This window comes from Arachis ipaensis, chromosome B3 (assembly GCF_059453495.1).
Source record: "Arachis ipaensis isolate K30076 ecotype BB chromosome B3, ASM5945349v1, whole genome shotgun sequence".
In the NCBI taxonomy this organism is placed as follows: Eukaryota; Viridiplantae; Streptophyta; class Magnoliopsida; order Fabales; family Fabaceae; genus Arachis; species Arachis ipaensis.
In genome coordinates this window covers 113,877,477-113,902,442 of record NC_142438.1, presented here as the reverse complement: position 1 = coordinate 113,902,442, position 24,966 = coordinate 113,877,477, and the positions used below count along the sequence as shown (strand labels likewise).

The following is a 24,966-nucleotide window of genomic DNA, read 5'->3' as shown; positions in this document are numbered from 1 at the left end:
ACTATCTGATTTATTATTAAAAAATATTATTAAATTATTCTCATTGTCATATCCACTATTATAAACAAATAATAATGTAATATTAATAATAATAATAACAATAATAATAATAACATAATAATAACACTACCAAAAAAATTAAACAGTTATGAGAAATAAATAATAACATAATATTAGTAATAGTAATATTACTAACCACAGTACTAATTACAAACAAAATTTAAATAAATATATATTAAAATAAAAAATTTACTTACCCATTGAGGATGATCCAAATATTCAATAATGTGATCTTCATGTTTAGTAAAATCATGAACCATTTTTCAAATAATGGTCTTCACTCTAACCAGCCCCGTTTTGCTCTTCTTCTTCCTCACTAAACCACTCAGGAAGCCTCCAAGGGTACCCCTCACCATTGCCCCTCTCTCTCAACAAGCCTTTCACTTTATAAAATTTTCTTCCTGCGTTTTACATTGCACTCGCGTTTACAGCCCCTGGAACTGATGTCTTGAACACATGTCGTGCATGCAGCAGGGGAGCCTTCAAAACGCATCTTCCGTTTTGCTTCTCCAATGCAGTCAAAAAAGCAGTCTTGGTTTGCATACAGGGGGCACAAGGACACGTTTCACTTGTTGGAGCTATTCCCCTTCAAAACGCATCCTGTGTTTTGCAGCATGCTAATAGCTTTCAGAATTTCTCATGCAGGCAAAACGTTTCCTGCGTTTTGCTTTTCCTGCCACTTGCATATCCACATTCCAGTATTACACGCCATGCAACAATATACTTAAACATCACCATTTTTTCCCCATTCTTTAATTAATTTCTGTTATCTTTATAGTAATAGTAATACAAATAGAAGTTCATATAATAATAATAATAATAATAATAATAATAATAATAATAATAATAATAATAATAATAATAATAATAATGGGAGTTCATATACTGATGTGACGCTCATACGTTGAGTTTGGAAATTTATTTGTTTAGGTGTTGTCACTAGAAATTTTTAAAATTATATTTATAAATATAAATTATTATTTGCTTAGGTTGTTACTTTTTAAATTTAAATTATTTACTTAGATTGTTTTACTTAAGTTGTTATTTTTTAAATTTTAGGTCATTTTACTTGGAAAAAGATCCTTTAAAGTGACAATACTAGTAAAGTAATAAAGTAATGTTTTAATCACCTTTAAATTTGCAATATTTATTATTTGTGAGCCCCACTATCTTAATCCAAGGTGATTAATGGTGTAATTTTTTCTCTAAAGTGATAATATAACTTTAGAGGAGTCGGATCCATTTTACTTACATAGTTATTTTTTAAATTTTAAGTTATGGGTCAATCTATGGTACAGATTTAAATTGATACAGATTTATAGATTTTCTGTCTGAATGAATATGAGATTGACATGTCGCTCTTTTGTTGCAGGGCTTGTCTCCTGCTTAGCATTAGAGGTGGCTGAGCTGTTAGCCAAGGGTGTTTGTACGCATAAACTGGTGCTGGACCTATTGAGGTGGGCTTCGGGCACCAACAAAAATTGGGTATTCAAAGAAGACGGTTTTTTATACTCTATGAATGGAAAAAAAGAAAAAAGTGAAACGCTGTCGGGCTGCATCCATGGAGGGTGAAGTATTGCGGAAGATGTTATCCCTAAAAACGAAGATCTAGGTTTCAGTGAGAGGGATACAGCCGCTGAAGGTATTGCCGTGGCGGAGGTTCACGACTGGAAACCCACTACGATCGAAGTTGCGGAGTCGTGTCTTATCTGTGTTGAATGACCCTAACCGTCCAGCTTCCGTCGTGGGCCCGTTCGGAAGTTGCTGCTGTTCTAGTTCAAGCCTCATCGCATGTATGAATTTGGTTGTTTTTGCTCTGTTGGATTATGTTGTATTCAAAACAGTGTCTTGCTTCTTATTTTATAGGTTTGGAGCACTGGGTGTAGTGAATTGTTTAGAATCCATAAATTTGTTGAAAAATTCTCTTTTGATGTTTTTGGTTTTGGAAGTCGCTTAGGATCTTGAGTAGCTAGTTTATCCGGCTCTGTATTTGTGAACGTTACTTTCCTCTTCACACTACTTTCAATCAGATTTTAGTACCCACTTTTCCTGAACATTTTACATCCTTCGGACTTTCCTCCTTTTGAATTTCTATCACTAGAATGCCTACTTGTTTCGGCTAACCTTAATACTGAATGCTGGTAGTAATAGACTTATGGGGTTCATTTACACTTGCTTAGTCTGACTCAAATTTTTTATCCCTCTCTCTTTTTATGTGTAACATTGTAGTGTTCCTTCCATAGCATACATAGTCATTGTATAGAATATACAAAGTCATTCATCTACCTAATAAGAGCAATAAGCATGCAACCAAATATTTATATATATATATATATATATATATATATATATATATATATATATATATATATATATATATATATATATGAATTTTGACAATATAAAATCTTTGTTGATAGGAATTGCAACTGAACTAATATTTAGCATCTAATACACATTGGATTAAGTTATTTGCCATGGATTCGTATATGATTTGTATATAGCATGTGCAATGCCATGCTTCAACTATTAACTGTTGATCAAACGCTTGTTGCATGGTTGACTAATGGAAAATATGCTATTCAAACTCTTCTTTTTTTTTTTGTATTTTCACCGCAGGAACTAGAACTCATTTTTGTTCTAACTCATTTGCTAACAAGATTAATGCTAGTCGTATATATCAAGATTGCAATAGATTTTTTCAATGGCTGAATTAACCACGGCATCGGGAATCCCCATCTACTAAATTTTGGGTGTCTTTGATCTTCCAGACCTCTCAAGCGACAAAGGTAGTTACAGAGTGTTATGACAAAGGCGTAAACTGATGAGTAAGGCAAGAATGGGAGTATAAAAAACTTTAAGGTACCCTTTTATGGATTTGGCAACATTGGTAGAATAAAAATGAAATTAGGATAAAAAAGAAGTTAACTGTGTTAGGAAAGAGTGTTAACATAATATTGGTGTACATGTTTGTGGATGAGAAGTGTGAGATCGTAGATCCTATGAGGAAACGCTTGATTAATCCCGAAACTGTAGGGTCCTACAAATAAACAACTAATGTTTGAATATTTATGTATCTCTTTTTGGAAGAAAACATTTCCTATACCAATACTGTGATAAAGTGTGGCTGCCATTCCTTTTTGTTTTGGTTCTTATCATAATGTCAATTAAGTCAGTTATTGCTGTTGTTCTTCACTGTGTTGACGTTTCGGAATTTTGCTGAATTGCTCAACTGAACCATTCATTCAGGTAGAGAATATAGAAAGAGAGCAAGTATAGAGGGAATGCTCAAACACAGGGGGTTATTCATGGTAGCTACATACTGTCCCAAGATTGGATACGACTACATGTAAGTTTAACTTGATCTTGTGACTTTCTTGACGAGTTTCCCGGTTATATAATGTGCGTTAAATATGGAATAGTATTTAACAATAGTGATTTGATGTGTGTTTAATTATAGAAATATTTGCTGGTTGTGACTTCGTATTTGAGTAGAGATTATTACAGCATCTTTATTGTCTGGGACTAGTCATTACATTAGGTCAAATTGTAAGTGGATGAATTTAAAACTACTGTTGTTGAAGTTTGGTGTGGCTATTTACATATGCTTGGACTATTATAACTTATTAGTCCATTGTGAGAGTTTAATTAACTTACATTCACGTTGGTTGTAAGTTATTTGCCAACTAAATATTTTCTAGGTGATTGACTTCCTATGTTGTTGAAGATGGATTCGAGCTTTCAGTTCAGTGGTGGAGAGGATGATTCAGATCGGCTTACTGAAGAAAAGTATTTCGGTATCTCTTCTTCGAGTGGGAATGACGACGACGACTCTTTTGGGGATGACTCCGAGACGGGTGAAATGGGTGATGACGTCCACGAGAATGGCGTTGGCGCAGACCCAGTGACATGTGAGGGTAATGCGCCTGAGTTTAGGTCCGCAGAGGATTTCGTGGACAAGGTGTTTAGTACCGAGCAAAAGGCTTATACAGCATGCAAACAATTTTCCCAGCTAAGGGGGTTCGGTGTAAGGAAGGGTGACGTGGCTCAAATAAATGGTATTTTGGTAAGACGAGACTTTTTTTATCACCGGCAAAGTACAAGGCATGAGAAACACTACGATTATCCAGAAAGAGTACATGATGAGAGGTTCGAGAGTCGCATGGATTGTACCGCAAAGTTGAAAATTTACTATGATTTGCAAGACCAGGTTTGGAAAGTCAAGAGGATAGAGGACAACCATAACCACCCTCTTGCTGCAACTATGTTTAGTCATCTTCTTCCTAGTCATCGAAATCTGAGTGAGAGTGATAAGGCTCAAGTTGATAGTCTCAAAAAGTTCAGGATTGCCACATCGAATATTATGGCTTACATGGTCGGACAGTCAGGGGGATATGGGATACTTTGGTTTACGACAAGGGATCTATATAATTATGTTCACAGCCAAAGAATAGCTCAAATAAACGACGGAGACGCAGCAGCAACGATAAGTTATTTGGAGGGCAAGGTCAACGCTGACATGATGTTAGTCGCCAAATATACCAAAACAGCAGACGATCGACTTGGTAGCCTATTATGGGCTGATGGGCAGATGATGGCTGATTACCAGTTGTTCGGTGACGTGCTTGCATTTGATGCAACATACTGGTCCAACAAGTACAAGAAGCCTTTAATAGTCTTTTCCGAATCAAATCACCACAAGCAGACGACGATATTCGGGTTTGCATTGCTGGAGGACGAGGAGGTCCGTACATATAGGTGGGTTTTGTGTAATATTCTGGATGTCATGGATAATAAGACGCCTTATGTTGTGGTCATTGATGGGGATAAAGCTATGCGAGCAGCAATTGCGGAAGTGCTACCTTCAGCCAAGCATCGCCTATGCGCCTAACACTTGGAAAAAAACTATGTCTTGAGGGTAAAAGAACCTAAATTTCTTAAGGTTTTCAAGAAGGCAGTTTACGCAAACTTTGACATTACAGAGTTTGAGGAGTATTGGAAGACGGCTGTGGAGAGTCTAGGATTAATGAACAATAGTTGGGTGAAAAGAACGTATGAATTAAGACAGAGTTGGGCAACGACATATCTACGGGAAACTTTTTGCGCCGGCTACAGCCTTCTGGAATTGGTTCACAGCTTGGATAGGGTGGTGAAAGATTACCGCAATAATAAGGTGACGGCCCAGTTTTATTTGTCGTATTACACTCCTATGCTGACGACAAGTCTTAATAAGATAGAGCTGTTTGCTTTGAAGATATACACTAGAGCAATCTTTAAGGAGGTTAGGAAACAAATTAAAAAGGTTGGGAGTCTACTGTTTTTGGGAAAAGACAGCATAAGCACAATATCCGTCTACAAGTTCTCAAATATGGGGAACCATCATAGGGTCTGCAAGGTGCTATACGATCCGAATGAGCCAAAGATTGAATGTGATTGTCAGATATGGAACAGTGAAGGTATCCCTTGCTGCCACATAATTTGCATGATGAAGTATGAGAGTTTGGATAAAATCCCACCAGGTTTGATACTGAGGCGGTGGTGTAAGAATGCCAAAGAATGGACAGCAATAGCAACACAAGGGACAGAGGGTCACGGCACTCGATTACTATGGTATGGCGCGTTATGCAATGTAATGAATATTGTTGCGAAGCTTGTTTCTGATGATACAGCTGACTTTGCAATGGCCAGGGATGCAATACCCTCTTTGGCACAGAGGCTTCATGGTCGAAGGGGCAATACGATAGACCGTGAGGCTGGACTGAGGCAACAGAACGTCGTAAAGGACCCGTCAGTAACTAGGACAAAGGGGGCCCCTAAGCACGGTAGGAACCTGGCCTCCTCGACACAGGACGAGCCTGTGGGAAAGAGGCGTTGTTGCACTTCTTGCGGGCTTCCAGGTCACACGAAGAGGATGTGCCGGTCGCAAAGGGAGACGAGCCAAGTCGGCCTCCGAGAAGGGATATCAGCCACGGTCAGGAATTCATCATCGAGAGAGCCTAGTTGGAATCCTGAACTACCTACTAGTTCGGAGATATATTTCATGCTTTCGGAGATTTTTTAGATATTAATTAATTATGCATGGTAACAGCCACTAGCTTGGAATATTCAATAAGGCTTTCTGAAACAAGACGGGATTAACTAAAGATTATATAATAAGTAGTTACTCATAGAATATGGAATGTGTAATTACATGTCGTCTCAATCCCATCCCAAAACATAAATATCAATTAGATCAAAGAGTACCTTAGATTGTGGGAAATATCCAACTGTGAAACCATTTGATATGGATGGAGGACCCCTTCTATAGGGAACTACTATAGCTGACTTCAATATGTCTGCTAGATGTATATGACTTGTGGTTTTAGTCAATTATCTGGGCTTTCGTATAAGACAGTTTGGGGCAATTCCTTTCTGAGATTTCATGTTCGTGTCTGGATATGTAACCTGTTAGGCGATCCGGAAGGAGAAGTAGTTCCATTTGGTGGGAACCTGTATTTTGATTTTAGGATACGAAATTTGATCAAACTTAATAGGATCTATTTAATGTACACAAACTTCTCCACTATGGGGTGTAATCACTGTCAGCATGAATGAGTTGAAATAAGTGTCTATTTAAATAAATAAATAAGTATAATCACTATGGGGGCATACATTGTGTTTTAAAATTCTGAATGGTATCGGTGTCTAGAAATCATGATGCTATCTTTAATCATGGTTACTGCTACGCATTATAGAATTTATTGTCGAACTCCTTCTCACGTGTGTCTATTTCATCTACGTACAGGCTGCAGATGGCCTTTATGGTCCGAATTTTCCCTTAGGTTTGGATCCTTACATTTCGAGTCCGGTCGAACAAGACGCAACCCACTCGTGCTTACCCTGGTTGAATCCATGGGGTAGTGGCGACAACTTCTTCCTTGGGGGCCAGCACATACAACAATTCTTCGCCGCTCCGAGCTGCTCCTCCATGGCGCTGTTTTCAGCCAACCAGCTGCCACTATGACCTCAGCCGAACGAGCTGCTGCTTTCACTCCAACGCAATTTAATATGCCGAGTTCCGACGCCTTCCAATAGTGGGTACTGAAGGTATGCATGTTTCATCATTCATACGTTGCATTTTTTAGGTGTGACTTGTTTCATAGTTACTACTACTACTAATCAGGCTGTAATGTTCTAATGGACAATGTAATTTACCAAAGTTTAAGCTTGCTTCAGAATGTGATGGAGAGGTCTTCGTTCCCCAACAGGTCAGGACAGCGCTTTTGAATAACCGGGATTCCACTTTCGTACGGGACATTGATGAAATAGGTGGTGCATAAGGACGTAGGTGGCGACAAGGGTCTGCTCTCCCTAATTGTTCCAGTTGATTTACTATGTTGGATCTGAAAAGGTCTCCGTGGACAACATACTGTTTGTAGGGCGTATAGATGAAATGGACGCTTTCTTGTATTTAGTTAATTTTATGCACATTATCGGATCTGGTAGTTGTGATATATTTCCAATCCATAGCGTGAGTGTTGTGTTGAAATTTCTATGAATTTCTTGTGTATGGTTGGGTGGTGTTAATTTATTTTTAAAAAATTTTAAATTATGGTCTAATTAGTAAGTGTCATAATTCATGTTCAGATAGACAAGGCTTTGAGCTATAAATATACACAACTTCTGCACCAAATTATGAAACAATTGTTTACAGGTTGCTTACTGGAGCAGTTTCAGCTCTATACACATCTAATTCAATTGATATAATGCAATAAGTTTAATAAAACATGTGCATAATATCAGCCGTTGCACCTACAACTTCATTTATATACTGGCCCATGTTTAAAGATTATTAAAATAGTAATAACGGGCAGGCACAATTAAAGGTAGTAATAACGGGCCATTCCAATAGTAATTAATGACAATGATGAAACTGAGGGTGACTTACCAATTATGTTCATGGTTACATTAATATTGTTTTACACCCTTTGATACCATTTCGGTAGTGAATCGAAATAATTTTTTACCAACCAAAATGAATCAAAACTGAAGTGAGCTAAAGAGACTATTATTCACGCTGTAGATATGTATAGAGAGATGACACCCCTGTTTTCTATTGAAGTTATCTTCACGCGTATGAAGAGTATTTTCAACAAGTGTACCTACAAAAATAGCTGTATGTGCCCTGATGAGAAAACACGTATGTAAAACAGACAAGCATATTTACTGTAATTAAGTAGCGGGATATTGTTCAAGTCCCTATACAAAAAATATTTTGCGATCACAATTCCTGGAATGAACTGTTAGATTCCTACTTTTAAAAAATTAGATGTATAATTTCCAACCTGGATACGGGCCTCCAACTGGAAACATGTTAACTGCATCTGAGTGGGAAACTCCTCTCCTTGTTAGAGGGTTGTTTCGTATGAGCAGTCCCATGCAGGTTAATGAAAGACTCATTTCCTGCTCAAAATAAAAAAAGTTACAATTGCGAATGTAAGCACATTCTTTGGGTCCAATGATAACACCAAATCTGCAGTCCCATATTCGGTGTAGTTACCTAAAAAAACTAGAACAGTAGTCGCCACAAAATTAAACTTCTATGCTTGTCACATTTCTAATCCATCATTCATGTCGTCCGTGTCGTGATGACTGATGAGAGAAACTTTTGCGTGATCTAGAAAATTACTGATAAATCCTCGTTGCAAGTATAGTTTCTAAACCTTCAAAAGTCCTTTCATACAAACGTTTTAGGTGTCACAAGTAACAAACCCCTTTAGAAATTGTTAACCGAGTATTCAAACCTCGGGTCGTCTTCTCAAGGAACTGCGATGAGGTATGTTCTTATTATTGGCTATAAAGGTTGTAATCGGGGTTTAGAAGATGAGAAGCAAGTAATTTAAATGACAAGTAAAGTAAATGGCAATTAAAATAAATAAATACTGTAAGGCAGACTTTTGGCAAGGTAAGAGAAGTTGGAGGTCCAACGTAGTTATCTCTCTCAACTATAATGAAAGTTGAATCTAAACTCCTCTTGGTCAACCTTTACTAGGGCAAAGGAAAGTCAAGGGACTAATTAAATTGACCTTTGAATCCTATTTATTTCCTAAGAAAAGGTTGGGATTACTTAAGTTCAGCTCAATTAGCAAGATAACGATTATCATTTATGTTGAGTTTAATAACTGTTGAGTTACTGAATTCTTAACCAGGACCAAAAAGGGGAAAAAGTAAAATTGCTGGAATAATAAAAATGTCCTTAGATGGGAAGCAATGGTAACTTAAATCAAAGAGAACAATCATAAACTGAAAATACCTCAATTATCATTAATTCAAATACCAGTCTGTAACATGGAAGAATTCATAGATTCAATTATAAAGGTAAATAGCCAACTCAGATACTGAAATAAATAAATAGAGTGAAAGGAAAGTTTAAAACAAAGAAATATAAAACCTGGATTGAGAGTCACTCTTAAAGCGAGAAGAAATCCTAAATCCTAAGAGAGAGAGGAGAAGATCTCCCTCTCAACTAAATCTAAATCATTGAAAAATAAAATATGCGAGCTCCCTTTGAATGGGTGCATTCCCACACTTTATAACCTCTGGTCTATGCTGTCTGTACTTGGATCTGGGCCAAAAAGGGCTTCAGAAATCGGTGGGGGCGTATTCTGTAAATTCTGATACGTGGCCTCTGTCACGCGTCCGCGTGGGTCACGTGGTCGCGTCATTCGGAGCTTTTCCTTGCCACGCGGTCGCGTCAGTCACGCGTCTGCGTCGTATGCGTTCTGCTTATGTCGCGCGGTCGCGTCAGTCATGCGGTCGCGTGAATACTAGTTTCCTTCAAAGCTCCGTTTTGCCTTCTCCTTCCATTTTTGTATGTTTTCTTTTCCATCCTTTAAGTCATTCTGCCTTAGAAAATCTGAAACTACTCAACACACTAATCACGGCATCGAATGGAAATAAAGGTAATTAAAATAATTAATTTTTAAAGCTTAGGAAACATGTTTTTCACAATATGACATAATAAGGAAGGGAAAGTAAAACCATGCAGTTAATATGAATAAGTAGGTAGAGGATTGAATAAATCACTCAAATTAAGCACAAAAGAACTCATGAAATATGGGTTTATCAATGACGTAGCCTTCTTTTTTCAATAACATGTCGCCTTTTCCACGACATCGATGGCATTTGCATTGTGTGACCTCAACACAAGATCGAGGGCTATTCGCATATGAGTTTGATCGTTCACTGCCTGCACGTCATCGGAAAAATCAATTAATATGTTTCGAGTACACAATCCCGTGAAATTAAAGCTTCCTAATTAACAAACCATAAGTTAATAATACCATATGTGTTTATTAAATACCCACCGTAACACTGTGGATAGCCCACAGAGCTCCCCTAATCATCCATTGTAAGATCCATACCCCGCAATCCATCCTATTCCATGTCACAGACAATCTCAATTGTTGTTTTATAAGTGAAGAGCCAGTAAATGTGCTATACATGAAAAATAGTACCTAACAAGTAACAAAAACAAGATTGAAAACAAATCAGGTTGTTTAAGGGTGAGTAACAACTCATGATAACCGATGTTGCTGAGGAACCACAGGCTCATCGTGGCCGTTCAATAGTGCTCGTGGATAGCCACTTGGTTCCAATAGTTAGCGACTCCAGGTGCAATGCCTGATGAGGAAACATGTCGGAATGAAACATTACCGAAATTGAGTCAAAACAACATAAACTCTAGTTGATGTGGACAACCGATACCTACTTAAGTCATATGATGGGAAGCTAACTTTAAATATAAACTACTGCCTAGAAAATGTGATTCCAGCCAATGCCACGCTATTTATTAAATCTAAGAATTCTTTCCTGTCTTCAAACCTGACACTTATATTCAATACTCTAGCAACACATACAAACATACAGGATAATTGATTACATTATCCTACCACCGTGAGAGGGGTAAGAAAGCATAAAAATTATATGGTACATGGTGCGAAATTTATAACCCACAAACTAACTGGCAAGTGCACCGGATCATACCAAGTAATACCTCAGGTGAGTGAGGGTCGATCCCACGAGGATTGGTGGACTAAGCAACAATGATTGAGTGATTTACTTAGTTAGATAAACATAAAAGAGTTTTGAGAGTTTAATTGCATTAAACAGTAATTCAGAGAATCAGAAAGCAAGCAGTAAATTGGTGTAAATAATATGGGAGAAAACAGTTAAGGCTTCAGAGTTATCTACCTTCCGGATTGACTTTTCTTATTAACTATTTTAATCATGCAAGATTCAATTCATGGCAAACTATATGTGACTAAACCCTAATTCCTTAGACCTTTTTAGTCTCCTCTAACCTTCATCAACCGCCAATTCCTTGGTCACTTGATTCCAATTAGAGGGTGAAGTTCAATTCTAGCTTATGTGCCACAAAAGGAATCCTGTGAACTTTGGGACTCCTCAGAAGAAAGGCGTTATGGAGGTGGAAACTTTTGATGCTCTTCTTGCTCAAAACAAAATTTTGTCTCAGCAAATGAATTTAATTACTCAACAATTGAGTGGGATGCAGGTTTCAGCTGCCAACACTCAAAATGCACCTCAAGAAGCCTCTTATGACATGAATGGAAACTTTATGCAAGGTGAGAATTATGATTATGCTCAGTCTTCTACTGAACAGGTTAATTACATGGGGAATGCTCCTAGAAACCCCAATAATAATCCACACTCTAAGACCTACAATCAGGGGTGGAGAAATCACCCAAATTTTGGGTGGAGAGAGCAACTTCAGAGATCACAGAATTTTCACAACAATTCTTAGGGCAGTTTTCGGTAGAACAATCAGAATAATAGCCAATTTCAGTCCCATCAACAACAACCACCTCAGCAGACAAATTCTCAGCCCAGCAGAACACTAATTTGGAAACACTACTGAATAGTTTTATGCAGGAAATTAGAGCTTCCATCAGAAACTTAGAGGTGCAAATGGGCCAATTGAGCAAGCAAATACCTGAGAGGTCTTCAAGTATATTTCCTGGTGATATAGTAGTGAACCCAAGATAAGATTGCAAGGATATTCAATTGAGAAGTGGTAAGGTAACTGGTTCTGAGATCAAGGTCAATGAGGAGCTAGTTGCAAAAGAAGCTATAGAAGAGAAGAAGGAAGCAGTGGAGCACGCCCCTCCAAAATGTGCAGACAACCCATTTCCAGACTCTCTTGACACTCATCCTACATTGCCTAAGGCTCCTGAGTCCAAGCCTAAAATGCCATACCCTCAAAGGCTTTAGAAGGCCTCCAAGGACAAGCAATTTTCTAGATTTTTAGAAGTCTTCAAGAAGCTGCAGATCAACATTCCTTTTGCAGAGGCTCTTGAACAAATGCCTCTCTATGCTAAATTCATGAAAGAATTGTTAACTAACAAGAGGAATTAGAGAGAACAAGAGACAGTGGTGCTTACTAAGGAATGCAGTGCTATTATTCAACATAACCTTCCTGAGAAGATGCAGGATCCAGGGAGCTTTGTAATTCCTTGCACCATTTGAGATGTCACTATTCAGAGAGCTTTATGTGATCTTGTAGCTAGCATCAATCTCATGCCACTTTCAATGATGAAAAAGCTCCAAATTGAGGAGGTAAAACCCACTCATATTCTCTCTTCAACTTGCTGATCTTTCTATTAAATTTCCTGTGGGTGTTGTTGAGGATTTACTTGTGAAAGTAGGACCATTTATTTTTCCTGCTGATTTTGTTATATTAGATATGGAAGAGGATGCAAAGTCCTCTATTATTCTTGGTAGACCCTTTTTAGCTACAGGTAGAGCTTTGATTGATGTGCAAAAGGGTGAATTAACCTTGAGGGTCAATGAAGAATAGGTGGTCCTTAATGTATTTGAAGCCCTCAAACACCCTAATGATTCTGAAGGGTGTATGAGAGTTGATGTTGTTGAACCACTTGTTCAAGAGGTATTGGAAGCTGAGGTACTTGATGATATTCTGGATCCTCTTTTTGAATATGAATTAGTTGAAATTGATGATTCTCCACCCTAGAAAGCACTGGTGAGCACGCCTAAGGTAGAGAAGGAAGTCCCCAAGCTTGAGCTAAAACCTCTGTCTCTTTCTTTGAAATATGTGTTCTTGGGTGAAAATGATTTATATCCAGTGATTATTAGCTTTTTCTTGAAGCTTGGAAAGGAAGAGGCGCTTATTGCAGTGCTCAAGAGCCATAAACCAGCTCTTGGGTGGACCATTAGTGATCTAAAGGGGATCAGTCCAACCAAGTGTATGCACAAGATCGTCCTTCTTAAAGATGATGCTAAACCGGTTGTGCAACCACAAAAGAGACTTAATCCAACTATGAAAGAGGTGGTCCAAAAAGAGGTAATGAAATTATGGGAAGCCGGCATTATATACCCTATTTCTGACAGCCCTTGGGTAAGTCCTATGCAGGTAGTTCCCAAGAAAGGAGGGATGATAGTGATCAAGAATGAAAAGAATGAGCTAATTCCTACAAGGACAGTCATAGGATGGAGAATGTGCATAGACTATAGGAGGCTCAACACTGCTACAAGAAAGGATCACTTCCACCTACCTTTCATAGATCAGATGCTTGAGAGGTTAGATCGTCATGCTTTTTATTATTTTCTAGATGGATATTCTGGATATAATCAAATTGTAGTGGACCCTCAAGATCAAGAGAAGACAACATTCACATTCCCTTTTGGAGTATTTGCTTACAGGAGAATGGCATTTAAACTTTGTAATTCTCTAGTAACTTTTCAGAGGTGTATGCTTTCAATTTTTTCTGATATGGTTGAAAAGTTCATTGAGGTATTTATGGATGATTTTTCTGTCTTTGGTAATTCTTTTGAATCATGCCTTAAGCATTTATCTCTGGTATTGAAACGGTGTCAAGAATCGAACCTTGTTTTAAATTGGAAAAAATGCCATTTTATGGTTACAGAAGGTATTGTTCTTGGACACCGGATTTCAAGCAAAGGGATTGAGGTTGATAAAGCTAAGGTGGAGGTAATTGAAAAATTACCACCACCATCTAATGTTAAGGTAGTCAGGAGTTTCTTGGGTCACGCAGGATTTTATAGAAGATTTATAAAGGATTTTTCAAAAATTGCTAAACCATTGAGCAATCTATTAGTTGCTGATGTTCCTTTTGTATTTGATACTGAATGTCTACATGCTTTTGAACTTCTAAAAGCAAACCTTACCTCTGCTCCCATCATAGCTCCCCCTGACTGGGATTTACCATTTGAATTGATGTGTGATGCTAGTGATTATGTTATAAGAGCTGTTTTAGGACAGATACATGGCAAGCTTATACATGCTATTTACTATGCTAGCCATATGTTAAATGATACTCAAAAGAATTACACAACTACAAAAAAGAATTATTAACTATTGTGTATGCTGTTGATAAGTTTAGGTCCTATTTAATTGGTTCTAAGGTTATTGTTTATACTGATCATGCTACTTTGAAGTACCTTCTAACCAAACAGGATTCTAAACCAAGATTAATCAGATGGGTGTTACTCCTTCAGGAGTTTGATATTGAGATAAAAGACAGGAAAGGGTTAGAAAATCAAGTAGCTAACCACCTTTCCAGACTTGAGCCTGAAGAAGGAGTACAACCACCCACAACTGTGACTGAGACATTCCCGGATGAGCAACTGTTCCTCATTCAGCAGGCTCCATGGTTTACAGACATTGCAAATTACAAAGCCATGAATTTCATTCCAAAGGAGTACAGTAAACAACAGGTGAAGAAGCTAGTAACTGATGCAAAGTACTACTTTTGGGAGGAGCCATACCTTTTCAAAAGATGATCAGATGGTATAATCCAGAGGTGTGTCCCAGATGAGGAAACACAACAAATTCTTTGGCACTGTCATGGCTCTAATTATGGAGGCCACTTTGGTGGTGAAAAGACAGCTACAAAGGTCATTCAGAGCAGTTTTTACTGGCCAACTCTCTTCCAAGACTCAAGAGCATTTGTGAAAAGCTGTGACAGATGTGAAAGAGCTGAGAATCTCCCTGCTAACCATGAGATACCACAGCAGGGGATTCTTGAGATAGAGTTGTTTGATGTGTGGGGTATTGATTTCATGGGACCTTTTCCACCCTCATATTTCAATAACTATATTCTAGTAGCAGTTGATTATGTGTCCAAGTGGGTGGAAGCTATGGCTCTACCCACCAATGATGCCAAAGTGGTGATGAGCTTTCTTCAGAGATATATTTTCAGCCAGTTTGGTGTCCCAAGGACACTCATTAGTGATGGTGGAAGTCACTTCTATAACAGACAGTTGGACTCACTTCTGCAGAGGTATGGAGTCCGTCATAAAGTGGCAACCCCCTATCACCCTCAGGCAAGTGGACAGGTTGAGGTTTCTAACAGAGAACTCAAGAGGATCCTAAAGAAGACCGTCAGTACCTCAAGGAAGGATTGGTCTAGGAAGCTTGATGATGCTCTCTGGGCTTACCGGACAGCTTACAAGACTCCTATTGGCATGTTCCCTTATCAGTTGGTCTTTGGTAAAACCTGTCACTTGCCTGTAGAGCTAAAGCATAAAGCCTACTAGGAAATCAAGTATTTGAACTTTGATGCTCAAGCTGCAGGAATTAAGAGAATGCTTCAGTTGAATGAGCTTGATGAATTCAGATATTCAGCCTATGAGAATGCCAAGCTCTATAAGGAGAGAACTAAGATATGGCATGACAAGAAGATCGCCATCAGAGTCTTTGAGCCAGGTCAGAGGGTGCTTCTGTTCAATTCAAGGCTCAAACTCTTTCCCGGGAAGCTGAAATCTCGGTGGTCAAGATCGTTTGTGGTAACCAGAGCTTCACCATATGGTCATGTAGAGATTCAGGAAGAGAATTCTGACAGAAAATTCACAGTTAATGGCCAGAAGTTGAAGCACTATCTTGGAGGCGAGATTGATCGCCAAAGGTCTGCTCATCTGTTGAACTAGTAGAACTGACCGTCAAGCTAGTGACGTTAAAGAAGCGTTTGTCGGGAGGCAATCCGATAATTTCGTATCCTTGGTTTAATTTCTGTTGCATTAATTTTATTTTTTTTTATTTTTATTGAGTTTCTACTATTTTTTCTTTGTTTTACGTGTGTTTTGATCATGCAGAAAATTTAGAACAGGAACCGGTACACTTAGAAGAATTTTTGCCCGCCCTGGAGACGTTTAATTCGGATTGGGTGGTGCCAAACTTAGGATTTCCAAGTTTGGTGCCGCATAACATGCTTAATAGGGGAATTTGAGTCTGGAAGGTCTTTCCAAGTTTGGCGTTGGAAACGACGCATCAAAGGAGAAAAGAGAGGGACGGTGGCGCCAAACTCCAACTTCCTCAAGTTTGTCGCTACTATTACATACACAAGGGAGGAGCTTTCTGCCAGGGGGACGCCAAACTTGGCTCCCCTGGCGTTTGGCGTGGAAAATTCACGAAAAAAAAAATTGTAAGGGGTGGCGCCAAACTTGGGCTGCACCAAGTTTGGCACCAGGAGAGGCTATTCCATACAGGGTCAGCGACGCCAACCTTCACCTTCTTCAAGTTTGGTGCCGGCTTGGTTACTTTGCCCTATAACAAATGAAATCTCAGCAAATCCTTACACAAATCCCATTCTACCTGGTCCCCACATCCATTCAGAGATTCCCTTTCTTTTTACAAACCCCAACACCTGCAACCCTTCCTTCTCTCCTTCCCAATAAAGAACCTGTACCCCCCTTGACTAAACATCCCTCACCTACCCTGTTACCCCGTGATTCCTTCCCCCACAAAACCCTCTATATAAAACCCACCCTTCAACCTTTCACCCCATACAACAACTCCAACACAAAGCTCTCCAACCCCTAAGTCCTCCCCCCCTCCACATACACAAAGACCACCACAACCCTCCCAAGTCCTCTTCGAAGATCACATACTCCCACTCTCCCGTCTCACCAACTTCATAATACTAAAGCCCCTTCACCTACACTAACCCCCTACCCCAACCGTACCCCAACCCTCTCTTCGGTCCAGCCTCTTCCCCTTCCTTAATCCCTTTCTATTTTTTTTATTTCTGTTAAAAAAAAAACCCAGAACAGAAAAGAAATATTTAGCATTACTCTTTATTTTCTTCTATTTCAATTTCTGCTTTTCCTTCTTCTTCCCCTTTGTATTTCTTTATTTTGCTCGAGGACGAGCAATAGTTTTAAGTTTGGTGTTGTCGCTTTGCTGGTTTTATTCTGTTATTTTCATGGCACCAAAGACCACCCAACCTTCCAAGAAGAGAAAAGGAAAGGAACCGGCCACCGGTTCTCATGATACACGATGCTTCCGCTCTAAATTACATGAAGAGCATTTTTTATGAGGTTACTAGCAAGAGGCTGGTTCTTTCGGAAGTGCGATTTAATCTCCAACCGGATGAATATCCAAAAATTCAGCACCAAATTCAGAGAAGAGGATGGCATTTCTTATGTAATCCACACACACAGGTGGGACAGTTGATGATTCAAGAATTTTACGGGAATTTGTGGATCACTTATAAATATGTTTCTGGAGTCAATAAGAGGAACCACAAAAGCTTTGTAAGGGGAAGAGTCATTGATTTCAATCCAGAGATTATCCGGCAGACCCTCCAACTACCTCAGAATATGCCCTCACTTCGATCATACAGCAACAGGGTAAACAGAGACCAACAGCTGGAGGAAGTACTCGTTGATATTTGCATCCCAGATGCCCAGTGGAAATTGGGGACAGAGGGGAGGTCGTGCCATCTTAAGAGCAGTGACTTGACTCCTCTAGCTAGAGGATAGCTCCACTTTATCCGTCGGTCTATCATACCCACAAGCAATCGGTCCGAATGCACTGTGGACCGAGCCATTCTGATTCACTGCATTATGAGAGGAGACCCAGTGGACGTGGAGTACGTCATTGCCCAGCAAATCTATCATGTCGCCACTAGCACCATTTCGAATGCTAGGTTGGGCTTTTCGCATCTCATCTACTGCCTCTGTGAGGCCGCCAGGGTCAAGATAGAGAACAATTTCCCTATTCCAGTTGAGAGATTGTGCACGAAATTGTGATCTCAGGCAACGGCGCTAGAAACTCTGTACGCACGTCTTAATAAATCGTTTTTCATTCACAACTTCGATACAACTAACCAGCAAGTACACTGGGTTGTCCAAGTAATAAACCTTACGTGAGTAAGGGTCGATCCCACGGAGATTGTTGGTATGAAGCAAGCTATGGTCACCTTGTAAATCTCAGTCAGGCGGATATCAAATAGTCATGGAATTTTCGAATAAATAGAAAATAAAGATAGAAATACTTATGTAAATCCTTGGTGAGAATTTCAGATAAATGCATAGAGATGCTTTCGTTCCTCTAAACCTCTGCTTTCCTGCTATCTTCATCCAATCAGTCTTACTCCTTTCTATGGCTGGCTTTATGTAAGGACATCACCATTGGCAATGGCTACTTTTGATCCTCTCTGGAAAATGGTCCGATGCGCTGTCACTGCATGGCTAATCGTCTGAAGGCATCACCGTTGTCAATAGCTGCGTCCCATCCTCTTATGAAAATGGTCCAAATGCTCTGTCACAGCACGGCTAATCATCTGAGGTTCTCGATCATGCTGGAATAGGATTCACCCTCCTTTTGCATCTGTCACTACGCCCAGCACTCGCGAGTTTGAAATACGTCACAGTTATTCAATCCCAGAGTCCTACTTGGAATACCACAGACAAGGTTTAGACTTTTCGGACTCTCATGATTGCCGCCATCAATCTAGCTTATACCACGAAGATTCTGATTAAGAGATCCAAGAGATACTCATTCAATCTAAGGTAGAACGGAAGTGGTTGTCAGGCACGTGTTCATAGGGAATGATGATGATTGTCACGTTCATCACATTCATGTTGAAGTGCGAATGAATATCTTAGAAGCGGAATAAGTTGAGTTGAATAGAAAAATAGTAGTATTTTGCATTAATCTTTGAGAAACAGCAGAGCTCCACACCTTAATCTATGGAGTGCAGAAACTCTACCGTTGAAAAATACATAAGTGAATAGAGGGTAAGCATGGCCGAGTGGCCAGCCTCCCATGGAGGTCTAGAGATCTCAAAAATGATCAAAAGATACAATCCAGGATGTCAAATACAATAGTAAAAAATCCTATTTATGCTAAACTAGTTACTAGGGTTTACAGAAGTAAGTAATTGATGCATAAATCTACTTCCGGGGCCCACTTGGTGTGTGCTTGGGCTGAACTTGAATGTTACACGTGTAGAGGCTCTTTCTGGAGTTGAACGCCAGGTTGTAACGTATTTCTGGCGTTCAACTCTGGTTTGTAACGTGTTTTTGGCGTTTAACTCCAGACAGCAGCATAGAACTGGCGTTCAACGCCCTTTTATGTCATCTAAACTTGACCAAAGTATAGACTATTATATATTTCTAGAAAGCTCTGGATGTCTACTTTCCAATGCAATTTAAAGCGCGCCATTTTGAGTTCTGTAGCTCCAGAAAATCCATTTTGAGTGCAGGGAGGTCAGAATCCAACAGCATCAGCAGTCCTTCTTCTACCTCTAAATCTGATTTTTGCTCAAGTCCCTCAATTTCAGCCAGAAAATACCTGAAATCACAGAAAAACACACAAACTCATAGTAAAGTCCAGAAATGTGAATTTAACATAAAAATTAATGAAAACATCCCTAAAAGTAACTAGATTCTACTAAAAACATACTAAAAACAATGCCAAAAAGCGTATAAATTATCCGCTCATCAAGAGAACAATCACAAAGAAGACTATGGAACTGGTTAGGAAATATCAAAGACTCCCCAGAATTGAACAGGCAGAAGAAGAGGCTCAAGAGGAGCAACCACTGCCTCAGGAACACTACTTTCCCCCTCAAGAATACTGGCAGCAGCTTGCCTCCTCCATGGAGCAGATGAAGATCACGTAGGATAGCTGTTGGCAGTAGTACACTGCGTCTGTGGAAGAGATGAGAGCGATACAGGACAGCCATTAGGAGCATCTCTGTACCACTCTTGATGAGATGAGAGCTGCTCAGGACTTTCAGCGGCAGGAGATTTCTCAGCTAAGACAGGATTACAGTCGCCTGAGAGGACTGTACGGAGCACAGCCTGAGGAGAGAGATCCCCACCAGGGAGATTGAGGTGGCTCAGTTCCTTTTTACTTTCCATATTATTTTGCTATTTTTATGATTAGGTTCCTATTTTCTGCTATTTTAATCTAGTTACTGCATGATCAGTTGTTATTTCAATTCCTAGGTTCTAGTTTAATTTGCTATTTATTTTGTTATTTAGTTTTAATTCTAAAAGGTGTCTTATGTATTGCTCACTGAGCTTGAAATCAAAAGAAAAGAAAGAAGAAAAAGATGTATTGCATGAGCAAAAGAGTTTATAACAAAAAGTAGTCTTAATTTCTTGAATATGGTGGTATTCCTTGTGCTTCTAATGCAGGACATGAACCGTGCATATTTGAATTCGAATCAAGGAATGTTAATGTATAAGGAACAGGAATCTAGAAAACTATTATGAATTCTTTGAAGTTATTGAAAGCTTAATCCTTGAAGCAAAAGAAACAGTGGAAAAAAAAATAAAAAGCAAGGTCCAAGGCTCTGAGCATCAATGACTAGGGAAGTCAGACATGACTAAAAGCTCAAAGAGTTGTTTTCCTAGTCATATGCTTGTGGTGTTCTTGTGTTAAGTAATTCTTGAGATAGAACATTTAGAGTCGAGATCAAGTGCATTTAGCAGAGTATGCCAAAGGCTTTGAGCACCACTATCTAGAAATAACTAAAAGAAAAATCAGAACTTCAAGAGAGTTCTCTAATTAAGTGCTTGTGGTGTTCTTGTGTGAATTAACCCTTAAGACAGAACATTTAAAGTCATGGCTAGGCTTAAGGTGCAAAGCACCACTGGATTGAGAATTAAAGGATATCTGCTGTGTTTAAGGATTAACTGAGGTATAAAGACCAGAGAATTCATAATATGATCCGGATTCTAATTCCGAATGACAGTGACATTCCTCTGATTTAAAGGAGAGTGAGATGCCAAAACTATTTAGAATTACAATAGGTAAACTCCACTTTAAGAAGAGACATAAGCATAACTGAACTCTCACCTCTCATGCAAATTCACATCTTAATCCTATACTAATTTTGGTTGCTTGAGGACAAGCGACGATTCAAGTTTGGTGTTGTGATACGTGAGCATCTTTCCTGTCTTTTTCTAGTGAATTTGCATTTGAATTGATAAGTTTAATCAAGATTTAATATGTTTTAGCCACTATGAATGCTACTTTGAGTTGTGTGCAATTCTGTTTATTTCAGGTAGCATTTTGAACGAATTTGACAGAGTTGGAGCTAAAGATGAAGAGGGGAGAAACTATTTGCTGGCTGTTTGAAGCCAAACTTGAGAATACTCAAGTTTGGCACCAAGCAAGGAGAATTTGGATTGCAAGGCTGCTCACCCCACGCCAAACTTGAGGAATCTCAAGTTTGGCGCCATTGAAGAAGCTCCAAAGAAGCACACGCTGCCACCTCCACGCCAAACTTGAGATTACTCAAGTTTGGCGCCGCAACCAAGCCTCCAAGGAACACATGCATACACTTCCACGCCAAACTTGAGTTCACTCAAGTTTGGCACCACAAGCAAGGAGGCAAAGGGAACTCTCTGCCTACTCCACGCCAAACATGGATTCTTCCAAGTTTGGCGCCACATATGATGCAAGCCAGGTGGTCCCCATTCATCCAAAGGCTGCAGGAATCCATTATTAAAATATGATGTAAACTTTTTATTTTATTTATAATTAGGAAAAGATATTATTTAGTTTTAGGAAATATATTTTACATTAATTAGGATTAGATATAAAAGGGAAAAGAATCAGTCCTTCGGGCTATTCTCTTCTCTTCTACCTCATTCCGCAATTTACAGTTTTTCGGAATCCTAATTTTCTCTCTGAACCATGAGCAATTAAATCTCCACTGTTAAGGTTAGAAGCTCTGTCTATTGTATGGATTGATACTATTATTTTTCTATTTTAATTCATGTACTGATTTCTATTTCAAGAATTGTTTTCATCCTTTATCTTATGAATCTAGGTGGAATAGAAGTATGACCCTTGTTCTAATTGAGTTCTTGTATAACTTGGAAAAGCTCTTTACTTGAATAACAGCTTGAAAACAATTTCTCCTATACTTCTAATTATCTGGACTTAACGAGATACGTGACATATAATCCTCTTATATTTGGGTAATTAGGGTTTCTGTGGCATATAAACTAGAATTGAACTTCACCCTCTAATTGGAATTAAGTGACCAAGGAATTGGCAGTTGATGAAGGTTAGAGGAGACTAAAAAGGTCTAAGGAATTAGGGTTTAGTGACATATAGTATGCCATGAATTGAATCTTGCATGATTAAAATAGTTCGTAAGAAAATTCAATCCGGAAAATAGATATCTCTGAAGCCTTAACTGTCTTTCCCATATATTTCACAACCCGTTTACTGCTTGTTCTCTGATTCTCTGAATTACTGTTAATGTTTTTGATCCTTCAAACATCATTTTCTGTTTGTCTAACTAAGTAAATCACTTAACCATCGTTGCTTGATCCATCGATCCTCGTGGGATCGACCCTCACTCACCTGAGGTATTACTTGGTATGACCCAGTGCACTTGCCGATTAGTTTGTGGACTATAAATTCCGCACCAGCTGTGCTCCTGCATGAAGAACATTCATCCCACATGGTGCCACTGATGATAAGCTAAACAGAGAGCGCACTCTACAACACCAAACTTAAAAGTTTGCTTGTCCCCAAGCAAAGAAAAACTCCAGGGTGTCAAAAATTCCTTTTAATTGCTCCTGTTCCTTTTCTAATCACTCTGCATGACCAAAACACATGTAAAACATGAAAAATTCTAAAAAAAATTGAGATAGAGTAATTTAAAACCAGAACTAAAATAACTATAATGCTAAAATCAAAATAAGTGTAAAATTAAAACCAAAGTAACTGCAAAACCAAGGATACTAGTAGTTGGGTTGCCTCCCAACAAGCGCTTCTTTAATGTCACTAGCTTGACACTTGATTGTTGAATTTTCTTCCTTTTCTTCTAATTGGTTAAAAGAAATGTCTCCAAGGGGGAGAGGTGAAAATTAGTGCCCCCTGATATAAATTCTTCCTAACAAGCTTTCTTTTATTGTGGTTAACTTGATTCACCTTGCTTGTTGGGGTAGAGGTTGGATTGTTTTTTGTTGACCTTCTCTTTTTCATGGATATTTTCTTCTATTTCTTGGTCAAAATCCCCTTTTCAGTACTTTCCTTAGTTTCCTTCACTTCTTTGATTTCAAAATTTGGGTGTTGTGTGATGGTTGGAGTGTACCCTTCATAAAAAATTTCTTGAATTGGTGGTTCAATAAACTCACCCTCTATGCCACTCTCTGCTTCATTAGGACTAAGGAAAGCATATTCAAGTGTTGGGGAGAATACTTCAATTCAAATGTGGGCAGTGCATTCAGATTTTTCTTCTCAGGAGCTTGCATGCATAGAATTATAGGGACTTGTATGGCTTCCTCCGGAATTATTGGAATGTACAAGCAAGGAGTGTGCATGGCTTCCTCCTTTGTTTGTGTATCATCCTCTTTTGTTTGTGCATCTTCCTCCTTTATTTTTGCATCTTCCTCTTCTTCCATGTGTGAGGGTGGAAAGTTCTCTAATTCACTGGAGTATGAACTCCTTTGATTGATTTTCTCACTTTCTTTCATAGGATCTTGCATTGTATCTCTTGAGAAGGAATTTGCTTGTTCCTCTTCCTGGGGCTTGATAATCAACTCCACATATTTCTCTATATTTTTTACACTCATCTTCATATCATGTATGAATTCTTTCATGAAAAGCTCAAGAGCTGATGTTCTTGATATGAATAAGGAGAGGATGGTGGTTCTTGATATGAATAAGAAGGAGATAACGGTTCTTGATAAGAGTAAAAAGAGGATGGTTCTTGGTATGGATAGGGAGATGGTGGCTCTTGATATGGGTAGAAAGATGATAGTTCTTAATATGGATAGAAAGGTGGTGTTTCTTGGTATGAATATAGAGATGGTGGTTCTTGATAGTTGGAACATGAAGCACTGAAGTTTCTTTGGTTTTGACTTTGCCAACCAAAATTCGGGTAGTTCCTCCATCCACAATAATATGAATCACTCTTGGGTGTGAGTAGTAACCCATGTGATCTGTCTCCATTATTTTTCCTTAGCACAAAACATCAAACAGAATTAAACGCACCATGTGGTAATTAGGCAAGCAAAGAAGAAAGAACATAAAGAAAAATAAAACAAAGAAAATAAACTGAATAATTAAGAAATAGAATAACTAATAAGCAAAAAGGAGTATAAAATTCAAACTCAATAAGTAAAATAACTAGGAAGAATAAAACAACTAAGGGGACACCAAACTTAATTTCAGAAATTAAGAGAAAAAAAGTTTTTAAATAAAATAAATCAAAATATATTTTTTTATTTTTAGAGAAATAAGTTAAATGAAATTAAAGAAAATCTAATCTAAGAAATCAAACAACCAGTAGTTGTCAATTATAGTCAATCCCCGGCAACGGCGCCAAAAATTTGGTATAGAATTTATAACCCACAAACTAACCGACAAGTGCACCGGGTCGTACCAAGTAATACCTCAGGTGAGTGAAGGTCGATCCCACGAGGATTGATGGACTAAGCAACAATAATTGAGTGATTTACTTAGTTAGACAAACAGAAAAGAGTGTTAAGAGTTCAATTGCATTAAACAGTAATTCAGAGAATCAGAAAGCAAGCAGTAAATTGGTGTAAATAATATGGGAGAAAATGGTTAAGGCTTCAGAGTTATCTATCTTCCGGATTGACTTTTCT

General features: G+C 38.6%; 1 protein-coding gene across 1 annotated transcript; it reads left to right on the top strand.

The window, feature by feature from the left end:
• Nucleotides 1-3,787: 3,787 nt before the first annotated feature.
• LOC107633461 (protein FAR1-RELATED SEQUENCE 5-like) lies at nucleotides 3,788-6,121 on the top strand. Its single transcript, XM_016337086.1, has 2 exons — nucleotides 3,788-4,915; nucleotides 5,003-6,121. Exons 1-2 carry the CDS (start codon nucleotides 3,788-3,790, stop codon nucleotides 6,119-6,121), a joined length of 2,247 nt encoding a protein of 748 aa, XP_016192572.1.
• The last annotated feature ends 18,845 nt before the right edge of the window (nucleotides 6,122-24,966 follow it).